Genomic DNA, 21,126 nt, shown 5'->3' with positions numbered 1-21,126 from the left:
AGAAAAGATATTCTGCAAAATGTGCAAAAATTAGAATAAGCTGATCTCAGCACGAGGGAGTATTCCTGTAAGTTACATGTATACATCCCTGTGCCCTGATATGAAACTGTTCTCTATATCTTTGTACCCTAGGAGAACTCTAGGGAGGGTGACGAGAGAGCAAATGTGAAAAATCAGGACGGGGGAGAGGGGTAATAGGAGCCAATATAAGAAAAAGACCCAAAAATTGGGACTGTCCCTATAAAATCAGGACATCTGGTCACCCTAACTCTGGGGGCAGGGGTTTGACAGGACTTGCAGGAAGAGGTTTAATGAGATTTCTAATTGCTGAGTTCGCTAGCCCACAGGCATTTCTGGGTGTACTGCGAGGCGTGCAGAGCCTCTCTAAAGCATGGGAAGTTACTTTCATTAAAGATAAATTCACATTTTAATTATGTAGGCAATTTTGGGCCAACAGATCAAGCCCTTTTTCATGTCAAATGCGACTGAAATCTTGTAAAACCCAACCACTGGATCATATTAATCCTTGGCAGTCAGCACAGCTTTGCTTTGTGGCTTTGTGGTTATGGAGTGTTTGGCCACCCTTACTGTCTGAAAATGTGTATTTGTATTGTGCTCACAAAATAGATGTAAGTGCAGATTGTATTTGCATAGGCCCATGTGAAATGGCCCTTTCAGGGTACATCTTCACAGTGACTGGCTGCCCATTGCAGCGAATCTCAGAGCCCGGTTGACAAACTCAGATTTGTGGGACTCACACTACACCACTGAAAATAGCTGTGTAGACATTTGGGCTTGGGCTCTGAAGCCTAGGGAACAGTATGGGCTTCAGAGCCTGAGCTCCAGCCTGAACCCCAATTACCACACAACTGTCTCTAGCACCATAGCTCAAACCCAGGTCAGTCAACCCAGGCTCTGAGACTTTCTGCCCTGGGCTGTGTATAGGTACCCATTGAGTCTGTTGTATTTCTTCCTATGGCACTGAAACAGCTAAGAAACAGGAATTGCTAATCTTTTATGCTGCCTAGTACCATGGTATTACTGTGATCTGTGTTGCTTAGCAAATAGAAATTAATGTGGGGGTTTATTAAAGTTTATAAGGATGGAATTTAATGAATTTTAGTGTTCTTGAAATGGAGATCATCAGGCAATGTGCAAGTTTCCACATTCAGGATAAAGGTGCGTGGGAAGAACTATCTTGCCATACCCATGTGACTTGACTCTTGCGCCTCTTGTGAGGAAAGGTTACCATTCCTACTGAATGGGTGTGCATGCATGTGTGCAGTTTGGTTTGTGATGTGTATAAATACCAGTAAGGATGGGCTAAATTGAGATCATTGAATTCCTTTGACATGGGTCTCCAGAGATGAGACTAATGTTTTGATTCACTATGCTGTCCAGTGACACTTCCTAAAGCTCTGTTTGAAAGCTCAGTCCAGGTTTTTTTTTCAGGGGGCAAGGGGGGGAAGAATTAGTAAATAGGTCAGTGACTCCGTATGATGATGTCAGCATAAATATTAAATGAGTTCTTAAGAACAAATCTAAAGGAAAGTTGCTGGACTTTCAGTGTACTTTGGGCAAAATGAATTTCCATTACTAATGCTGAGCTGGCCAAGAATGTGTGTCCCCAAATCTCTGGGCCAGTAAAATGCGCCAGCTGTTTATATTCTCAAATGAGTGTGGGTTAACATTCCAGTAGCCAATTGCTTGCTGTATGCTAGCTGGTGACCCCTTTAATTACGGCACTCCCATCAGCCTGAGAAACAGCTCCTGCTTTAAACAAGTAAAAATTAGCAGAGCTGACTTAAGTGATTAACACCCTACAGAATAGTATCAAACATATACTGTAATTTTAAGCACATTTTTATTCACCAAGTCAAAACCAGCTTTGCTTAAAACTCCAAAAAACTTTGTCATCTGTGAAAAAGTAGAGTATTGTTTGACATTATGGAATCAAGAGAGGATATCTGTGAATTTGGATTTTGACAGCAGGAATTAAAAAATAGAGTTCCAAATGAATAGCCTGTACAGACAACACTTTTTTATAAACAAGAATAAGTGTTTAGAGGTCTATAAAATCACTTTTCCCCATACCATTTATGATCAGAGAATTATTTACCCTTTCCCACAATACAAAAAGTATGGGTCATGCAATGAAACTAATAGACAGCAGATTTGATACAAACAAAAGGGAGTACTTTTTCACACAAAGTACAGTTAACCTGTGGAACTCATTGTGATGGGATGTTGTGATGGCCAAAAGTATAACACCATTTTAAAAAAAACAAACAAACGAACAACCTAGATAAGTTCATGGAGGACCGGTCTATCAATGGCTATTAGCCAAGATGGTCAGGGATGCAAACCCATGCTCGGGGCAGCCCTAATCCTCTGACTGCCAGTGGGTGGGAGTGGAAGGTGGTGGATTACCCCAAGTTTGCCCTGTTCTCCACACACTCCCAGTAGCTCTGGTACTGGCCATTGTTGGAGACCATATACTGGGTTAGATGGATTATTGCTCTGAACCAGTATGTCAGCTCTTAAGTTTTTATAGCTTTACAAAACTCCTATTCTGTGTTCTGTATAGACTCTTATACAGCACTCATCACCATAGTATCTGAATTCTGAAACCATAAAACCTACAGTTAAACCATGCACAGCTACTGAAGTACTTAGTATTTAATCATCGGAAAGATCAAATTCCTCAGTATATACTTTGATATCTCTAGAGCATCTTTTGTTTTGCTTTATTTAAATAACAGGAGGCTGCTGCTTTACAAGGCAGTGATCATATTCTCGTCTTCATAAACTCCAAGGGCAAAAGCAGGAAGCTTATTAGATCAGGATACAATTATTAGTGAGTTAATATTAGGCTTTTATTATACTGAAAAATATATAAATATATGTAAGAATAATTTGAAACCGCATAGAAACTGTTAATCTGTTAAATGAAGTATATTGTTTAATCTGTAATATTATAACAACTTAATATTTTCAGTAATAAAGGTTAACTAATTTGGGCCAGATTCTGAATAAGAACTCTTCCAATATAATTTTAAATGCATCGTGGAAAAAAAATTAGAGTTCTTGTGAAATGACCACTTACAACCCCACAAGAGATGTAAAGAGTGTGTGGAAGAGGGACACAATAAAGACAGAAGTAGTTAAAATAATTTTAAAGCAAAAGTAACATTTTATTGATTTTTTTTAACATATGATTTTAACTTTTTTTGTGGTCTTTTCTTTCCTTTCCTTTTTCTCATGTAAAGTTTAGCAATTATGTATATCCTGTGTTCTGACTGGCTAAAAATGGTCCTCAGCCGATCAGAGTTCAGGGATTTTCATTAAAAATATATATATATAATTTCCTATTTTCTTTATGTAATAACAAGCACATTCTCTTTGCAGGGTTATCTGATTAGCTGCGTATGGAACTGTTACCGGTACATTAATAGTAGAAACAACTCTGATGTGCTGGTGTACATTGCAACCAATGACACTGCGGTAAGCATGTCTCTTAACGTTTTGTTTTACCATTCGTCAGTGTTACTGACAGCTTCTTAACCTTTAACGCAAAATTCTCAATTATCGTCTGTGTCCACTAAACACATATTATCAACGTCCTTGTATCCAATTTCCAACTCATGGTGAAGCAGATCAGTCTGTTGAGAAGAGTGTTTGATACATAGCTCCTAGTGATCTGTGTGTGTATCTACACCACTGCAATATGCTATAGTTGTGATTTGGTGCTCAGCAACTGAGAATTAGGTATAACATTTGTATGACTTGGCTGTTGTTTTTGAATTGTAAGAACACTGAGTAAAATGAAGACTATGTTGAAATAAATTAGCAGACAAGTCTGGACTATAAAGGACAGGAAGTTCAGTTCTTTCTGCAATAATTTAGTGTTACATTTATAAGATATGAAGCACTCCGTGTGCTGTTTGTTCATTCAGTTGTGTTTACAATGTGCAAAAAAAAATGGGTAACTTGACACTGCTGAATCCGCATAGTATGACATTTTTGTGGTGATACTGCAAACCTGGAACCCAATTCTGCTTTGTTACACCCAAGCTATCCCACTGAGGTCAATAGGTCAAAGTAATCTCTGATGTAACTCCACAGACTTTTAAATGAAGTGGGATTGCAATTTAATCCTTGGAATTACACCAGGATGAGTTTGGCCTGTTGGCCTTGCATGGGTGGAAGGGAGGGCAAATCCAGCTAATGAAATTTCAATATTGCCAACCTCAAATATTCAAAGATCATAATACAGGCTCCCAAAACTGAGTGGTTTAAATATAGTGAGACTTAAAAATAAAATGAAATAAAGTTGGGGCTGAGGGGTTGTCTTTTGGTTTCAGAACCTTTAGGATGAACTTGAGTTATATTTTTCAAGCTTTCCTGTGCAGCCATGAGGACTTGAACCTTACTATTTATCTAAAACGGAAGCTGAGATTCTCACATAATTCATTGTCTTCAAGAGCTAGGACTTAAAAAAACAAAAACAAAAAAAACCCCACCTCAATATTGCAAGACCCAGATAAAATCATGAGTTGACAACACTGAATTTTGAACATTCAGTTCTGGGTTTATTGAAAGCTAAATGAAAGTGGGAGGAATGCATTTGGAACCTACATTGAGTAAAACAAGAAGCTCTGCATGGGAAAAAAATTGATAGCTGTTATGAAGTCCTTAGGTAGTTGTAACTCAGCTTAAAATGCTGCAAAATGTATAATTCACTATATTGAAAGTCTTGGTTGCAAGATTCTTCTCCAAACTGAATTAACATTGAAACTCTAGTCACACAGGCTTAATATAACATTGCATCTGCTTCATCGCTGGCCCCGGGAAACAGAGGAGTTCAGTTTCCAGTGCTACCTTTTTCTACTGAAATGATTTACCAATAACTTCTCAAGGGAAAAGGACAAGAAAACAGCATGTTCTGAATCTGCCGTGAAAGGATAAAAATGTAAATCATGTCAACAAGCGAAGTTGTAATTTAATGTACATTTCATACATCAGTACGGTTGAAATCTTAGGTGCTTCAGTCATGGGATTGATTAGAGTCAGGGAGAGAACTACCTTCCCTCCTGTCTGGAAGAAAACCTGTGTTTGGTTACTGATATTATGGTTTTAAGAATGTAAAGTGTCCATAATTCTTCATGTAGTGTTAATACATATATTTTGCTGTGGTATTAGTGACAAGTGTGTCACCGGCTTTCATTTGATACCTTAAAAGACACTTTTTGGATAAACACTAGTACAGCAATGTGTTGGGTGTAGTGAGTTTGTCAGGCTTGCTGACCCAGGGTTGTGAACCACCAATGGGCCTCTGTGTCACAGCTCCCTCACAGCTGCAGGGCCAGGGACACTGGATCCCTGCAGATGCAGGGTGTGGGGAAGGCTGTGGCCCTGGCAGGGCAGGGTAGAGACTCCTGGCCAGGGCCATGAGGAGGAGATTGAGCCCTGGTCCCGGGGGGAGGCACCTGTTTGAGGACCAAACATTTAGAAGCAGGGTGACCTCCCCATAGTGCGGAGCTTGTTCTTGTCCTTGCAGCCTTGTGGGAGTCTCTGGTCTGCCAGGCCAGGATTGCAGCGTCCCCTACTCCTTGCACCCAGTTTTCGAACTACATATTAAGTCACCTACGTTGTCTCTTGTATCCTGGGACCAATATGGCTACAGTACTGCAAACAACAATGTTAATTTTTATCTTCCTAATTTTTTAATCAAAATGTCTTGTGGTATCCTCTGAAAAGCTTTATAGAAGTCTAAGTATATTGCATCAACACTGCTATTTTTATCAAACTTGTAATCTCATCAAAAAAAATATCAGGTTAGTTTGACAGAACCTATTTTCCATGAACCCAGGTTGATTGGCATTAATTATATTACCCTACATTAATTCTTTATTAATCGAGTCCTGTATCAGTAGTGTCATTAGCTTGCCCAGGATCATTGTTAGACTGACAGACCTATAATTACCAGCCTCATCCCATTTAACCTTCTTTAAATACTGGCACAACAATTGCTTTCTTCCGGCTTCTGGAATGTTCCCAGTGTTAAAATATCCCTTAGTATAGAAGAATAAATCATCAAAAAGGAGAGAAAGTATTGTGTTGGACCTACAGTTGTCATGATTGCTTTTTATTATGCTTACCATTTTAAAAAAGGTTTATATTTTATAGAGAGTAAGAAAGATTGAGACAAAGGAGTATAGTTTGTTCTAACCAGTTCAAATATTGGCAAAACTGAGTTTTTAGATGTCTCATTGATAGAAATGGGTAAATTACCCATAAATTTATCCTGATCTTTATCTGTCCTCTAAGACTTGGACCAAAGATTTCAGAAAATATTTTGCCTTCTCTGAATTCTGGAAAAATCTGTCTGAGACTTGCAGTTTAATGACATATATTTCCATTTAATGACCATGTTCTTGAGTACTTCCTGGGGAAGACAGTTATTCCATCCATATCAAGGTGAGATCCCAAGATGTGGGAGACAATAGGGATCCATAGATACTCACTGGCTGAAGTGCCTATAAACCCTGTTCAAACCAACTCTGGTCATAAGTCCCTTTTAAAATACACTCTCTTCTGAATTCAAATCCAGCTAAAGGCTATGATTGGATGTGGGGTCACCAAAACCAGAATATGACCCCCAAATGTACAAATCAAATTATTCATTGATTTTTTTGGTATACATTGGTTTAGCACTGGAAAGGTGCATATGCACAGTTAAATATCAGATACAAAGCAGATTAGGAAAATGACAATTCCTCAAGCTCTGTTTTCAGTACAGTTACATTTGTCTAATTTTCCTCACCTAATAAAAAATGTTTAAATCCGTACCTTTACAAGCTTTGCCAGCTGGTACAAATGAACTTCCTTTTCATCACGCACAATGAATGGGATGTGCCAGATGCACACATTGAGGCATATTGTTTCCATATCTGCAGTCTTGGACTTATTTTTTCCCTTTTACCTCCGTTGAGCACATTGTAGACAAAAGAGCAGTATTCTACATCAGGTAGGAAATTCAAGGCAGTGTAATGGAAACAAATTTTGCAGGCTGAATTAATCCATCTCCTCTGCCAACCTGGACAATGTCTCAAGTTAGTGTTGTTCAGAGCAAAACGTCTAAGGTCCCAATTATGGTCTTGAACACTTAGAGCATCTCATTTTGTTTATTGTTAACTCTTAAATTTCACTGTAGCTAATGAGATGGAAGCTTCATCCACAGTCCTGCTGTCATTGAAAATAAACTGTGAAGTAGTGAATCTCTCTTCTAAATGGGATTTAGATCCTTACACATTTTATCAAGAAACTCCAGTGGGGCCATGTGATGTCAAATTTGGCCATAGCTAACCATGACTTTTATATAAGTATAATGGGGTTTCCAAAAGGGTAAGTGTTTGTTTTTTTTAAAGAAGAACTGGTGCATGAATATATAGGTACTGTATCACATACATACAATGTTGTCTGTTAATCAGACAGTTACTCTTTTTTTGGGCCATATTGTCCTCTTTTCAGGTTATTCATGTATAATAGCTAAAACTTCTGTAGATCTGCTTTTGCGCAGTTTATGCATCATTCCACAAGAATTGGAGTTTGTCCCGTGACCTGGACTTGATTCTATTTGTCCCCTTCCCTGGCCCCTCCCACTCCCCTTCCCCCCCACAAAGCCAGGGCCACCTGCAGAGGGTCCGCTGTCTCTCTGCTGCTTCTCAGCCCTCTGCAGCAATACCCCACTTTCCCCCTTCATTTTGGATCCAAAGTCCCCCAGGGATTTATACAATGGAAAGATTGATTAAACCACAGATTTTTTCCCCTATCCACCTCGATAGACAAAGAGGGCAGTTTGGCCTCTGTCTAGTTTTCTGCAGTCTTTGGTAGTTTTGTCATTAAATTCAGTAGGAGCAGATCTTTCTTTACTTGCCACTGAAATGCAACCATTCCTGGGGATGGAAGATCCAAACCTTAAACTCTACATAGTTTAGGACAGAAAGTAGAGAATGCCTTCTTCACACTCTGGCTACCTTCTGTATTTCCATTTGAAGACTGCAGTTGCTCATTTAGAATTTGTTCATGACACCAGAGCTAACACAGAAAGCACTATGGGTCTGATCCAAAGACGACTAAATTCATTAGAAAGAGTCCCATTGACTTCACTGAGCTTTGGATCAGGTCTTCTGAGATCTTTAATGACCAGTACAGTATTCAAGGTTCTTCTTCAAGTGGTTGTTCACGTCCATTCCACATTAGGTGTGCGCGCACCGCGTGCATGAGCATCGGAAACTTTTCCCCTTAGCGGCTCTCGGCGGGTCCCCCGAGTGGCGCCACTGTGCCCCGCATATATACCCCTGCCAGCCCGACCCCCTCCAGTTCCTTCTTGCTGTTGGTGGCAGCGCTGGAACAATCTCTCTCTCTCTCTCCCAGAAGAGCAGTCCCTTAGCCTTTAGAGTAGCTGTTATCAGTTCGTTTACATACAGATTGTGAACACTTAAGTGATTAGGTGCTTGGAGGCCTCCAGCACCGGGCATGCTGCAGGCCCATGGCTTCAAGGCTTGCACCACGTGCCGCAAACCTATGCCAGTTAGTGACTCCCACGACTCGTGTCTACGTTGCCTGGGGGATGGACATCAAACTGAAAGGTTTGCAAGGCATTTAACCCAAAGACAAGGAAAGAAAGAGACTTTCGCCTAAAGCGGCTGTTGATGGAGGCCACATTGCAGCCACCAGGCCCGGAGAGCCCGATGCCGGCTCAGACTTCCTCGGTGTGTAGTGCCCCGGAGATGTCGGGAGACACGGCGCCGGCGAAGCACAGTGAACTGTCAGCCCTGGAGCGCCAGGCTAGGCCCCGGCACCGATCGTCCTCCCCAGTGCGGCCCCTGGTGCAGCCTGAAGGAAGGCGTGGTCGTTCCCCGCACAGGAGGCCGGCGCCTCCCGAGGCCCCGAGCGCCGCCAAGAGCGGGAAGGCCACAGAACTGGCGCTGACACAGGCGGTCCCGGCGGCACAAGCCCCGACTTAAGTGAGCTCAGTGCGGACGATGGGCTCAAGGGCCTAACGGATCAGCCCTCTACGCCTGGCACCTTGGAGGCCGCAAAGGACCTCATCGAGCTGTCGGCGGCAAGCCCCCTCCCGTGTGGGGAGAACCCTCCAGTGCCCATGCCTTGGGCGCCGTCAAGGGTAAGCTGTCAGTGGTGTGCCGCTCAAAGACACCGTCCCGGCCCCGCTCCCGGAGTTGGTCCTGGTCGAGCTCCAGCTCCACAGACTCGCACTTGTCAGTGGCCCAGAAGGAGGTTGCGGCACCGGGTCGACGTGAAGAAGCGCCAGGAAGGGCACACCACCCTCCGGCACCGCCCAGAGACCAGCACCGGGAGGAGTTGAGACGGCCTTTGCCAGAGGTCTCCCGCAGATGGTCCCGGTCCAGGGAACGCTCCCGGTCCCACTCAGCCAGGAGCGGCTCGTTCTCCCACCGGCGCAGATCATTGGCACTGCTATGGCCTTTGCGGTCGGCGTCACCGCAGTTTGGCGCCGGCTCCAGCCGCTATAGCTACCCGCACCAGGGCCCGGACAGCAGGGTCCCTCAGGGGAGCTGGCAACCTCAATGGGGGCCGCCAGGCCATTTGCCCTTCTGGACTCCCTGGGCCTCTCAGGAGCGCCAAGGGGCCCCGTCCAGGGCAAGTTACTTGGTACAGCGGTCCCGGTCCCCGCACCGACACCAGACAGTGCAGGAGGCAAGTGTCCAGGCCTCCAGCATCCCCCCAGCATACACCGGAGAGTCCAGCACCGAGCCCGGTGCCGTCCCATGGACTCCCGCCCCAGCCTGAGCCGGGGGCCCCTACCATGGGAGATGGGGAGCAGGAGGACCAACCAGAGGGGGTCGAGCAGCAGCTAACCTCCTCGTCTTCCCTCAATGAGGCAGTGGCAGGTACAGAAGTATCCGGCCTTCCGCCAATAGACCGTAGAGCCTACCAGGAACTGCTGTGCAGAGTTGCCCAAAATTTGGGGTTGCAGGCCCAGGAGACGGTTGAGCAGGAGGACCCCATGGTGGACATTGTGAGCCCCGAAGGTCCATCCAGAATAGCGCTTCTGCTCATTAAGACCATTCAATCTAACTATAAGACTATATGGCAGACCCTGGCCTCCAGCGCTCCAACGGCTAAAGGAGTGGAGCGTAAATACTTTGCCCCATCTAAGGGCTATGAGTTCCTATTCTGCCACCCGAGTCCATGCTCCCTAGTGGTTTCGGCGGTGAACGAAAGGGAGCACCATGGACAGCAGGCCTCGGCCCCTAAGGCCAAGGAGGCGAAACGTCTGGACCTTTTTGGTAGAAAGGTGTACTCATCTGGGGACCTTCAGTTGAGGATTGCTAACCAGCAGGCCATCCTCAACAGGCACAATTTCAACTCCTGGGCAGTGGTGGGGAAGTTTAAGGACAACCTCCCGCAAGGTTCCCAACAGGAGTTCATGGCCCTGGTGGACGAGGGCAAAGTAGTAGCCAAGACCTCTCTCCAGACCTCCCTGGATTCAGCAGACGCAACGCTAGAACAATCTTGTCAGGGTGGTCATGAGGCGCTCGGCATGCCTCCAGGAGTCAGGCCTGCCCCCCCAAGGTCCAGAATACACTCCAGGACCTCCCCTTCGAAGGGTCCGGGCTTTTCTCGGACCAGACAGACACGAGGCTGCATAGCCTCAAGGACTCGCGGGCTATGCTCAAGTTGCTGGGTATGCACACCCCGGCAACCCAAAGAAAGCCCTTTAAGCCGCAGCCTCCCCCTCAACGCCAGTACCAGCCTCACCATAGGCATGAGCCTAACTGTAGGCAAGGCAGGGATAACAGGCGACGGCGCAACAGTAACAACAATAATGCGCCAGGCCAGAACCAAGGCCAGCACAAACCCCAGCCGGCCACTAAGCCAGGCTTTAGAAGGTGCGCTGAAGGACAGCATACCAGACCAGTCACCGGATCCGTCCCTTTGTTTCCTGAACCGCCTCTCCTGTTTCTCCGCTGCATGATCCACCATTACGTCAGACTGTTGGGTCTTACACACGGTGCGGAATGGGTACTCGCTGCAGTTTGCCTCCCTACCCCTCCCACCCCACTTCCCCGTCCCTCTTCAGGAACCCGTCTCACATGCATCTCCTAGAGGAGGAAGTCCGCTCGCTGCTACGGGTGGGGGCAGTAGAGGCGGTGTCTCACGGCCTAAGGGGAAAAGGGTTCTACTCCCGGTACTTCCTCATCCCCAAGGCCAAAGGGGTCCTTTGCCCAATCCTAGACCTACGCAGGCTCAACAAATTCCTGGTCAAGGCCAGGTTTCGCATGGTATCTCTGAGCACCATCATCCCTTCCCTGGATCCGGGGACTGGTACACCGCCCTCGACATGAAGGACGCGTACTTTCATATCGCCATTTTCCCAGCACATCGGCAGTTCCTATGCTTCACTGTGGGCTGAGAACATTATCAGTATGCGGTTCTCCCATTCAGTCTAGCCATGGCCCCAAGGGTGTTCACGAAGTGCATGGCGGTGGTGGTGGCCTTCTTACAGAGGCAGAGAATCTGGGTGTACCCGTACCTTGACGACTGGCTCCTGGTGGGCTGATCTGAGGCGGAGGTGCAGGGCCATGTGGAGGTAGCCCTGGGATTGTTCCGTGAGCTGGGGCTCCTGGTCAACGTCCCCAAGTCCACACTCATACCTGCTCAGAGAGTGGAATTCATAGGGGCGGTCCTGGACACGGTGCAGGCCAGGACAAGCCTTCCGGTCTCCCGATTCTGGGCTATCCAACAAGCAGTGGCCTCCCTGCTCCAGTTTCCAATGACAACGGTCAGGTGCTGCCTGTGGCTGCTGGGCCACATGGCGGCATGCACGCACGTGGTCAGGCATGCCAGACTGAGACTCAGGACTCTGCAGGCGTGCCTCGCTCGGGTGTACCGCCCAGGCAGGGATCCCCTGGGCTTGGCAGTGACAGCCCCAAGGGATGTGCTGGACTCCCTGCTGTGGTGGCAGTCCCAGCCTGTGGTTTGCGAAGGCATCCCCTTTGCTGCCCCGCTTCCGGACCTGACGCTGGTGACAGATGCGTCAGACCAGGGATGGGGGGCTCGCCTGTGGGACCTTATGACGCAGGGGTTGTGGTCTGGAGCAGAGCAGTCGCTCCATATCAACGTGAAGGAGCTCAGGGTGGTTCGTCTCGCCTACCAGACCTTTCAAGCCACTCTGAGTGGTCACCGCGTGACAGTTCTGACAGACAACACTACTGCCATGTTCTATGTAAACAAGCAAGGTGGAGCTCGTTCTACACCACTCTGTTGCAAGGCTTTCCTCTTTTGGGACCTTTGCACAACCCATGCGATTCATCTCGAGGCATCCTATCTCCCGGGGGTGCGGAACGAGCTGGCAGACTCCCTCAGCAGGTCGTACTGCATGCACGAGTGGACGCTCAGGGCGGATGTCGTGCTTTCGCTCTTCCACAGGTGGGGGTTTCCCCAGATAGATCTGTTTGCCACCAGGGCCAACGCCCAGTGCCCGTGGTTCTGCTTGTTCCAGGGCCGCAGCCCGGGCTCAGTCACGGACGCGTTTGCTATCCCATGGAGACGGGGCTTGATGTATGCCTTCCCTCCGCTCCCCTTGGTGCACAAGGTCCTGCTCAAGGTGCCCAGGGACTGGGCGGTGGTGATCCTCATCGCCCCAGCCTGGACCCGCCAACACTGGTACACATCGGTCCTAGAGCTGTCGGTGGAGGCCCCAGTAGTCCTGTCCCTACACCAGGACCTCATTACGCAGGACAGCGGGCGGCTTCTCCACCCCGACCTGCAGTCACTGCACCTGACGGCATGGAGGCTCTGTGGCTAAATGCCCTGGAGAGCTAGTGCTCCCTTCCTGTGCAGCAGGTTCTGCTTGGCAGTAGAAAGCCCTCTACCTGAGTGGCCTATATGGCCAAGTGGAAAAGGTTCTCGTGTTGGTGTGAACCCTGACTGGTGTGGCCGGGCCAGGCCCCGGTGCAGGCCATTCTGGAGTACCTCCTGCACCTCAAGCAGCAAGGGCCAGCCCCGTCCTCACTCAAAGTGCACCTGGCGGCCATCTCCGCCTTCCATCTGGGGTTCTCGGCGGGGCTTGGTGTTTTCCCACCCAATGGTGGGGCGGTTCCTTAAAGGGTTGGAGAGGGTGTTCCCGTACTCCCACCCCCCAGTCCCTCCATGGAACCTTAACGTGGTTCTTTCTAAACTCATGGGACCCCCTTTCGAGCCCCTCGCTACCTGTTCTCTCCTCCACCTTTCCTGGAAGGTGGCATTTCTGGTTGCCATTACCTCGGCCAGAAGGGTGTCCGAACTGAGGGCCCTCACCTCTGAGCCACCATACACAGTATTTCACAAGGACAACATGCAGCTCTGGCTGCACCCCAAGTTCCTCCCTAAGGTGGTGTCCCAATTCCATCTGGGCCAGGACATTTGTTTGCCAGTGTTCTTCCCGAAACCCCATACAGACCCGAGTCACTGCAGCTTGCAAACCTTGGATGTGTGTCGAGCGCTGGCGTTCTATTTGGAGCGCACCAAGCCCCTTCGCAAATCCACGCAGCTGTTTGTGGCTGTGGCCGAGAGGTTAAAAGGCCTCCCAGTGTCGGCGCAGCAGATTTCGTCTTGGATTACGAGCAGCATCCAGGCATGCTATGAGCTCGCAGGTGTTCTGGCCCCCGGCGGTCATGGCCCACTTGACCAGGGCGCAGGTGACTTCCACAGTGTTCCTGGCACAGGTCCCAATCCAGGAGATCTGCAGAGCAGCCACCTGGTCCTCAGTGCACACCTTCACAACCTACTATGCGGTCAACCAGCAGGCCAGAGAGACATAGCAGTTGGCAGAGCAGTCCTCCGAGCAGTTGTTCCGTGACTCCTACCCTCCTCCAGAGGTAAGCTTGTAATTATCCTAATGTGGAATGGACGTGAACAAGCACTCGAAGAAAAAACGGTTACTTACTTTCTCATAACTGTTGTTCTTTGAGATGTGGTGTTCACGTCCATTCCACCTCCTACCCCTCTGTCGGAGTCGCCAGCAAGAAGGAACTGGAGGGGGTCAGGCCGGCGGGGGTATATATGCGGAGCGCAGTGGCACCACTCGGGGGGCCTGCCAGCCCGCCGGGAGCTGCTAAGGGAAAAAATTTCCAACGGTCGTGCACATGGCGTGCACACCTAATGTGGAATGACGTGAACAACACATCTTGAAGAACAACAGTTACGAGAAAGTAAGTAACTGGGTTTTTTTGGCTTTATTATACCCTACAGAAGGCCTCCAGTTGCAAACTTCTCCTTAACATCATGCTGAGCATTAGTTTAGAACAGACTCAGAGAAACAGTGTCCTGTATTGAATCACCAACAGCAACATTTTCCTTTAGTCTCCCATCCAAGTTATGACCAATGTCATTCCTATCTTTGCTTACTGTATGATATCAAGTGTGGTCAGAGACGTAGGTATGGGGTTATAGGATTTCAGGTGCACCAAGTCCAAAGTTGTTGGTTTTTTTTTTCCCCCCTACAAGGTAATGCCAAAATGACTTAAACCTGACCTGGGCAGAGCATGTGGGGGAAGGCAGTTTAATCTTTATGCCCATTTTAGCCATGGCAACTCTGCTGAGCCTACCAACCAGGATGCACGTTGTCAATGGTTTTGTTGTACGGACACTAGGAATCAGACTGAAATCTTGACTCGTTTTTCTAAGACCATAGAACTGCTTCTATCATTGGGTAACAAACAAGCCCTGTCAGAAAAAAGATGATTTAAAGGGTCACTGCCACTTTACAAATACTATATTTTTCTTTTCCGGTGTTGTGACACTTTAGATTACTGAAATCAAAGGATATGAAAGATGTAATTTACTTGTCGCTACTGTTTTTATTCTATTTTTTGATTTTATCTCATTTAAACTTTTCAAATGCATCACAAGTCAATATTTAGATTGTTCAGTCATCTTGTTGCTGCATCATCAAGGGTAGTATTGAAGTCCACACTCTAGTCTTCTAATTGTGCACTCCTCCACCATTTCTACTGCCTTCTTGTGGTGTCCCTGAGAGTAGCATAAAGTGAAACAAAAGTAGACAAAATACAGAATACACTCTTACATTCTTGTTTAATGAGAATAGATAGAATCACTTTCAGGTTTTCATGTACTGAGTTAATTTGACAATCTTTGGGTTGCAAAAAGTGCAGGAGAATGTCTGTCTGTTTTTTAAAAAAAATTTCTATTGTAGGTTTCCCGTGAATAGTTTCTATCTTCTGATCCAAATTTGACATTACGGTAAAATGTAAATAGAATGATTCCAGTTACAAATGAAAATGACCCTAAAAGTCTCATTCCTAGGCCTTAGTGGATATTTGCCCAGAATTGACATAATTAGCAGTCGCTACCAGTGTTCCCTCTAATTTTTCCCATGCATGTGCTGAATGAATTTTATGTGCACCAGTATGGATGTGATGTGTGAGACAGAACAAAATTCATGTGGCAGGGATGAGGCTGAAGGGTTCGGAGTTTGGGAGGGGGCTCAGGGGCGGGGAGTGAGGGCTCAGGCTGGGGGTGCAGGGTTTAGGGCTAGGGCAGAGGGTTGGGGTGCAGTGGGGTGCGGGCTCTGAGGTTGGGCCGGGGATGAGGGCCTCAGGGCTGGGACAGAGGATTGAGGTGCGGGGGGTGGGTGAGGGCTCTGGCTGGGGGTGCGGGCTCTAGATTGGAGCTGGGGATGAGGAGTTTGGGGTGCAGGCTGCCCTGGGGCTATGACAGGGAGAGAGGACTCCCTGCAGAAGCACCTGGGCTGGAGGGGAGAGGCCTCTCTCCCTGCTGCAGCAGCAGCTCTGGGTCTGAGGCCGCAGGATAGGCGCCTCTCCCCCAGATTCGGCAGGTCTGGGGCTGGGGGGAGGCATCTCTCCCCACTGCAGCCCTGAGCACCTGTGCGGCACTTAATAGGCTGCTGTGTGGCTTAGAGGGAACTTAGGTCTCTACCCAAAACAGTACAACTGGGTTCAAGCAGCGGTCAGTCTGGTGAGATCTACAGCAAGAAAGAGTGTGACTAACAGGCAAAAAAAGCAGCATCTAGAAACGAAACAAAACAGTGATCATGGAGGTACTTTGATTACCGGGGGTGCTGGGTTTTGAGACAAAAAAACCTTGCAGAAGCTTGGAAGCAGTAGCAAGAACAATTGAGATTGTGTACAGAACTGACTATGGGGATAAATATGAGAAAATGAGGGTAAAGCTTTTTTTACTATCTCACTGGGGAAAAAAGGACAAGAAGTGACAGTGTTGCCAGGAATAATGCCCTGAACACTGGACCAGCTGATAAACGTGTTTGGTGAATATTGTGACCCCTGACAGAACACTCCATTTTAAAGCGCGCACTCCCTCAGTACCAGGTGGTAATGCAGCACTGAGAGCAAAAAAGTGGAGTGAGACCCTGGCCAAGGTGTGATTCACCTCAGATTGCACTAGCCTTCCCTGTCGCTCCGCTCCTTTGCATGCAGAGTGTAATTGCTCCATTATTGTGGCTGACTTCTGTCCAGGTGCACATGGGGGGGAAGAAATAAAATTAGTGCAGGAAACTTTCTTCTACTTGAGTAGCCATAATCTGACCCTAAATGTGGCAGTGTCCTTGTAATATATATGCTTATGCATGTGCCTGGAATGCTGAATAAATTATGTTTACTTCATGGAACTTCATGTCTGTTGTGACAGAAATTCATAAATCTTATGCTATTTTCTTAAAACTAATCTCTTGCAGTTCTAGAAATGGTTAGTAGTATGAATAAATGGTGATCATTGTCAAAAATAAATAATATGCATTAATGTGCCTTGGCACAGAGTATTTTGCATCAGGGAGGCCTAATTTTTCATTCCCTTTGGTTATAAATGATCTCTGAGCCATGCTGCTTCCAGTTATTCCATCTGCAGTCATTCCCATGTGATTTCTAATGGAAGTGTGTGCATATAAACATTGGGAGGCTTCCTGTCTGTGTAGTGAGGGAGGCTCCCTGGAATTTGTTTGACAGATACCATATCGTGAAATGCTTAACCAAATGGTACTTAAACAATGAGGTTCAGCCAGACTGTTCAAACAAATTCCTCTTTGAACAGAGCACAGAGGAACATTTCACTTTAACAAATGTAAGGTAGCTCTGCAGTGAAGCCTCAGGCCCATAGTGGGTTTACTAGGAGATGAGGTTCTTCTGTTTTGAATAAAAAGAATTTCCTTTAAAGATTTCTCTTAAGCTCCTTAGAAGGAGAGCTGCTCTGTCTGTAATGTGTTTTTAACATGCCTGCTCTTGGAGCCCTCCCCTTGCTATAGGCCCAAGGCAGGCTCAGATAAGGTCATTCCAGTTTTGGGGGGAGGAGAGGAGCGGATGCAAAGTGTGCCGTGTGTTGCGCAACAAATGGTTTATGTCCAGGAAACATTTGTGGAACAACAAAAAGATCTGTTCTACCTAGGGCAGCCGTACATAAGCAGTTTGACTGATTGTGTGGAGTTGCTAAAGTCATTATTCTTATGATTATCTTGGCCCCGTCCAATTCCTCTCTTGTCCAACTTTCAGGCCTTTCCCAGGCTTTGGACTGACCTCGTTCACCAGCACCAGATGGGGGTAGACAAACCCCCTCTCTCTTTTTCCGCCCCTCCCCCCCCATTCAGTGTCTTAGGCCTAAAACCTGACTGGGCATGACTTCTAAGAGGCCAGAAGATAGTTTACCTCTCCTTGGAATGAGCCCCAGTGAATTAATCCCCAAATAATTCAAGACTAAAAGGGTGTTAAATAAAGAAAAGTATATTTAGGAAACTGCGAGGAAGTCAAATTAAGCCAACAATAAATGGTACAAAACATGCCTGCATGCGACCTCACTTAGGTAGGCCCTACAACCTTTTAAATAAAAAAAAAAAAAGCTGCCCCCTCTTTAGATGTCTTGACTTATATCAGGTCCTTTAGACTTGTTACTGTGCTCATTTCTGTGTCACTAACATTTTAGCCTCTCTGGTGTAGCATGCTCGCCACCCTGTACATCTACTCCCTGTTCTGTTCAGTCACTCCTGGTTTATACTTGGTAGTCAAGAAGTGAGTCTGTGTTGCCAAATTAGCCATGGAGTTCTATGCACATGTTTGTAATAGTCACACACTGGTTTAGGTCCAATATAGTGAGAAGAGAAATATTCTCTATCACTTTTCCCAGTTTTACCTCAGACAGCACATTTTAGTGGATGCTCCCCTCTCCAAAATAAGCTTATTTTCCCCATTCCTTCTCTATATGTGAAAAGTTCCCTTTTCCCAAAAAGCTGGTAAGGTTCATATCCCTTCTTTGTATATAGTATAAAATGTGTGTGCATGTTTGGGTCTCTCCCTAGAAGGATCAGTGTCCTGAAGTTTGCAGTTTCCTGAAGTATCAAGCAATAGATAGAGCCTTAAAAGTTCCTATATTTTCCAGTCAGTTCCTGTTTCTTAGAACTCCAGTCTGTGTCATAGACTTTATCGAGTCTTTCAAAGTTATTTATTAAAAGGTGAGGGTGTGCAGTGCTAAAAACACAGTTCTCTCTCAAGACTCTTACAATTTATAGCTTACATTTTCAAAAGTGACTAATGATTTTGGGTGTCTTAGGTTTTGGATGCCTAACTTGAATCATGTTGGGGGGCCCTACCCTCTTGAAAGACCTTTAAAGGACTGGTTTGGCAATGAATTAAAGAATGCATTGGCAAACATGTCTGGGGAAAAATAGCAGAGTGAGAAAAGAATTCTCTGCCTTCCCTATACATAAAGTGAATCAATTGTTAAGAGGTTTTTATTTGTGATATAGCTGCTCATGGTCCTGCTGTAATGTCTGATCATCCCTGGGTGGTCTTAAAAATGTGTAGTCAAGAACACAATGTTATGAGAGGACTATTGGGACAGTTTTAAGTTAAGCAGGTGGTCAATACCATGATCTTCCCTTCAGAGCCATTCCTGGGCTAGCTGCTTCATTTATTGCAGTGTTTGGCTGAATATAGTTTGTTACAGCTAGTGGCTCCTACCACCACAGCTGTGGAAGGAAACTCCATTAGTTCTGTCTAAGTAAATGACATGAGGGCAGAGAAATAAATGTGATTAATAAAACCTGTATATTGATTGATCAAACTATGAGGAACCTCTAAAACACATTTGGCAGTGCTGCAAGTTAAAATGAAGGGGTTAGCTGGTTAATCTGTCACTGAAATGGCAAATGACTGAAGGTGAAAGTAACCCTTGTGTAGAGGGGTTAGTGCAAACACTATGCACCACTTAAATCCTTAGATTAGAGCTCAAGTAGTGCATAGGCTCAGTGCTGGCTCTCTGCTAAAGAGTGAATTTCATCCTGAATTAGCAAAGTGAACAAGTTCCAGACACAAGCAAGGTGGGAAGTAGTAACCCTGTCATGGATTTAAAGGGTCTGTGGTAAGCCTTGGCCTTTAAACAGTCTCCTGGAAGCACTACTTCAGTGTGTCAGACCCCAAAGGGGTCACACTTTTTTCCATAAGAGCAGTCCATGCGGCCTCAACACATCTGAGATAGAACCTTCAGACTACAGCACTCCTGTTTCTCACCGTGAGACCTGCCCAGTGAGTTGAACTGCAGTAGATTCCTGTTCAAAGACTTTTACTTCTTTAGGGATCAAGGAACCTCAGAAAGTATCTGCAGGCAGCCTTTTCAAAACACAGGTAGTTTCAATAGTCAAGTGGAATACAAACTTGGGAAGTCTTTAGGTTGACGTACAGAAGCAAAAGTTAAGATGGTGTTCAGACTGGCCAAAGTCAGAGCTCTACCAAACTATGTTGCTGTAGGGCCAGTCTTGAGTTTTCCTCTCTGTCCCTTTGTCTCCCAGCCTCAAGTGAGAGCCCAGTGTCTCTGAGTACAGTTCATAACACCTCTGTCCATTGTTCTTCCACAGCAAAACCATGCTGTGTTCTCATGTTCAGCCTGCTAGAGCCTCCTGACGTGTTAACGTTCAGTCATTGGGGTTCCACTCGTCTTTCCAGATCCTCCATTGATATGTATTGATTCCAGCCAGCCCTTGGAGGTTAATTCATGCCACCCCTGACAGCTGTGGGACCCAAAATACCTCAAGTCTCCTGCTCTGTCCCAGGGGAAGCATTTAGCTCTTCTGTACCCAGTGGGCAGCCATACCAAGCTAAATAGGTCAGCCCAGTCATATCATTCATAAAAAATAGTACAGAAAATTCCCATTACTGTCACACTGTAATTGCATGCTACAGATATATAAGTATTCTTTACTAGGGTGCAGTTGAAAACTCCATAGAAAGTGCTAGGTTCTGGCCCTTTCAACCAGAGGTCCCCTATTGAAATTCAGGCTGGCTGAGAATTCCTCTTAAGGCTACCAGGGAGCAGCAGCAGCTCCACTACCCTTGTCATGCATACAGCATGTGTCCCTCTCTGTGATTGGCCAGGCCTGCTCACTTCATAGCTCCCCACCCATTTTAGGTAAGAGCAATAGCAGGAAGCAGGCTGCTACATTGGCTGTAAGGAGTTGAAGCTGCTTCTGCCCTCCTTCTCTCCCACTTCCCAGCACATCTGCACAGGGCTACCTGGCCCTGATTAAACATTACTGTAGCTTGTTTGACTATCTGAGGTGTAAAAGTAATTACTAAAATAATAATCTATAATTTGTAATGTTTGGGGTGAAGCTTAAAATTTGTAAGTATATACAGAGTATGCTACAAAATTATGTTCAGCTTGTAAATATGTTTCCAGAATTTGGTGTCTATCTTGGTTAATAATCATTTGCACACTTCATCCCAAAGTACTTTACAAACATAATTTTATGTAGGGAAATAATGTACCTGTTTTACAGATGGGTAAGGTGAGGCATCGTCAGGTGACTTGCCAAAGTCATACAGTGCGTCAGTGGCAGGGCTAGGATTAAAACATAAGTCACAACTCCCAATTCCATGCTCATCATCACTTGACTGCACTACACTGGTCAACTCCCATCATTTAAGTAGTGTATTTACTAAGATTTGTGTCCTGTAGCTTATATTTTTACTCAGAAACTCTAAGGTAGATGTGTTTACTGAGACACTCTAAAATTAGTTCGCAGCTGCTCAGTGGATTCTTCAGCAGTAAAGTCAGGGA

The 21,126-nt window shown here is 46.1% G+C and overlaps 1 protein-coding gene across 1 annotated transcript in view; it reads left to right on the top strand.

The window, feature by feature from the left end:
• Nucleotides 1–21,126, top strand: part of LAPTM4B (lysosomal protein transmembrane 4 beta) — a 126,721-nt gene that overhangs the window by 80,783 nt on the left and 24,812 nt on the right. The window contains exon 6 of the mRNA XM_073330500.2: nucleotides 3,409–3,504. Coding sequence (XP_073186601.1) covers nucleotides 3,409–3,504 — 96 coding nt within the window. The remainder of the gene's footprint in view (nucleotides 1–3,408; nucleotides 3,505–21,126) is intronic.

Source organism: Lepidochelys kempii, chromosome 2, assembly GCF_965140285.1.
Source record: "Lepidochelys kempii isolate rLepKem1 chromosome 2, rLepKem1.hap1, whole genome shotgun sequence".
Lineage (NCBI taxonomy): Eukaryota > Metazoa > Chordata > Testudines > Cheloniidae > Lepidochelys > Lepidochelys kempii.
This window is presented reverse-complemented; position numbering and strand designations above follow the sequence as displayed.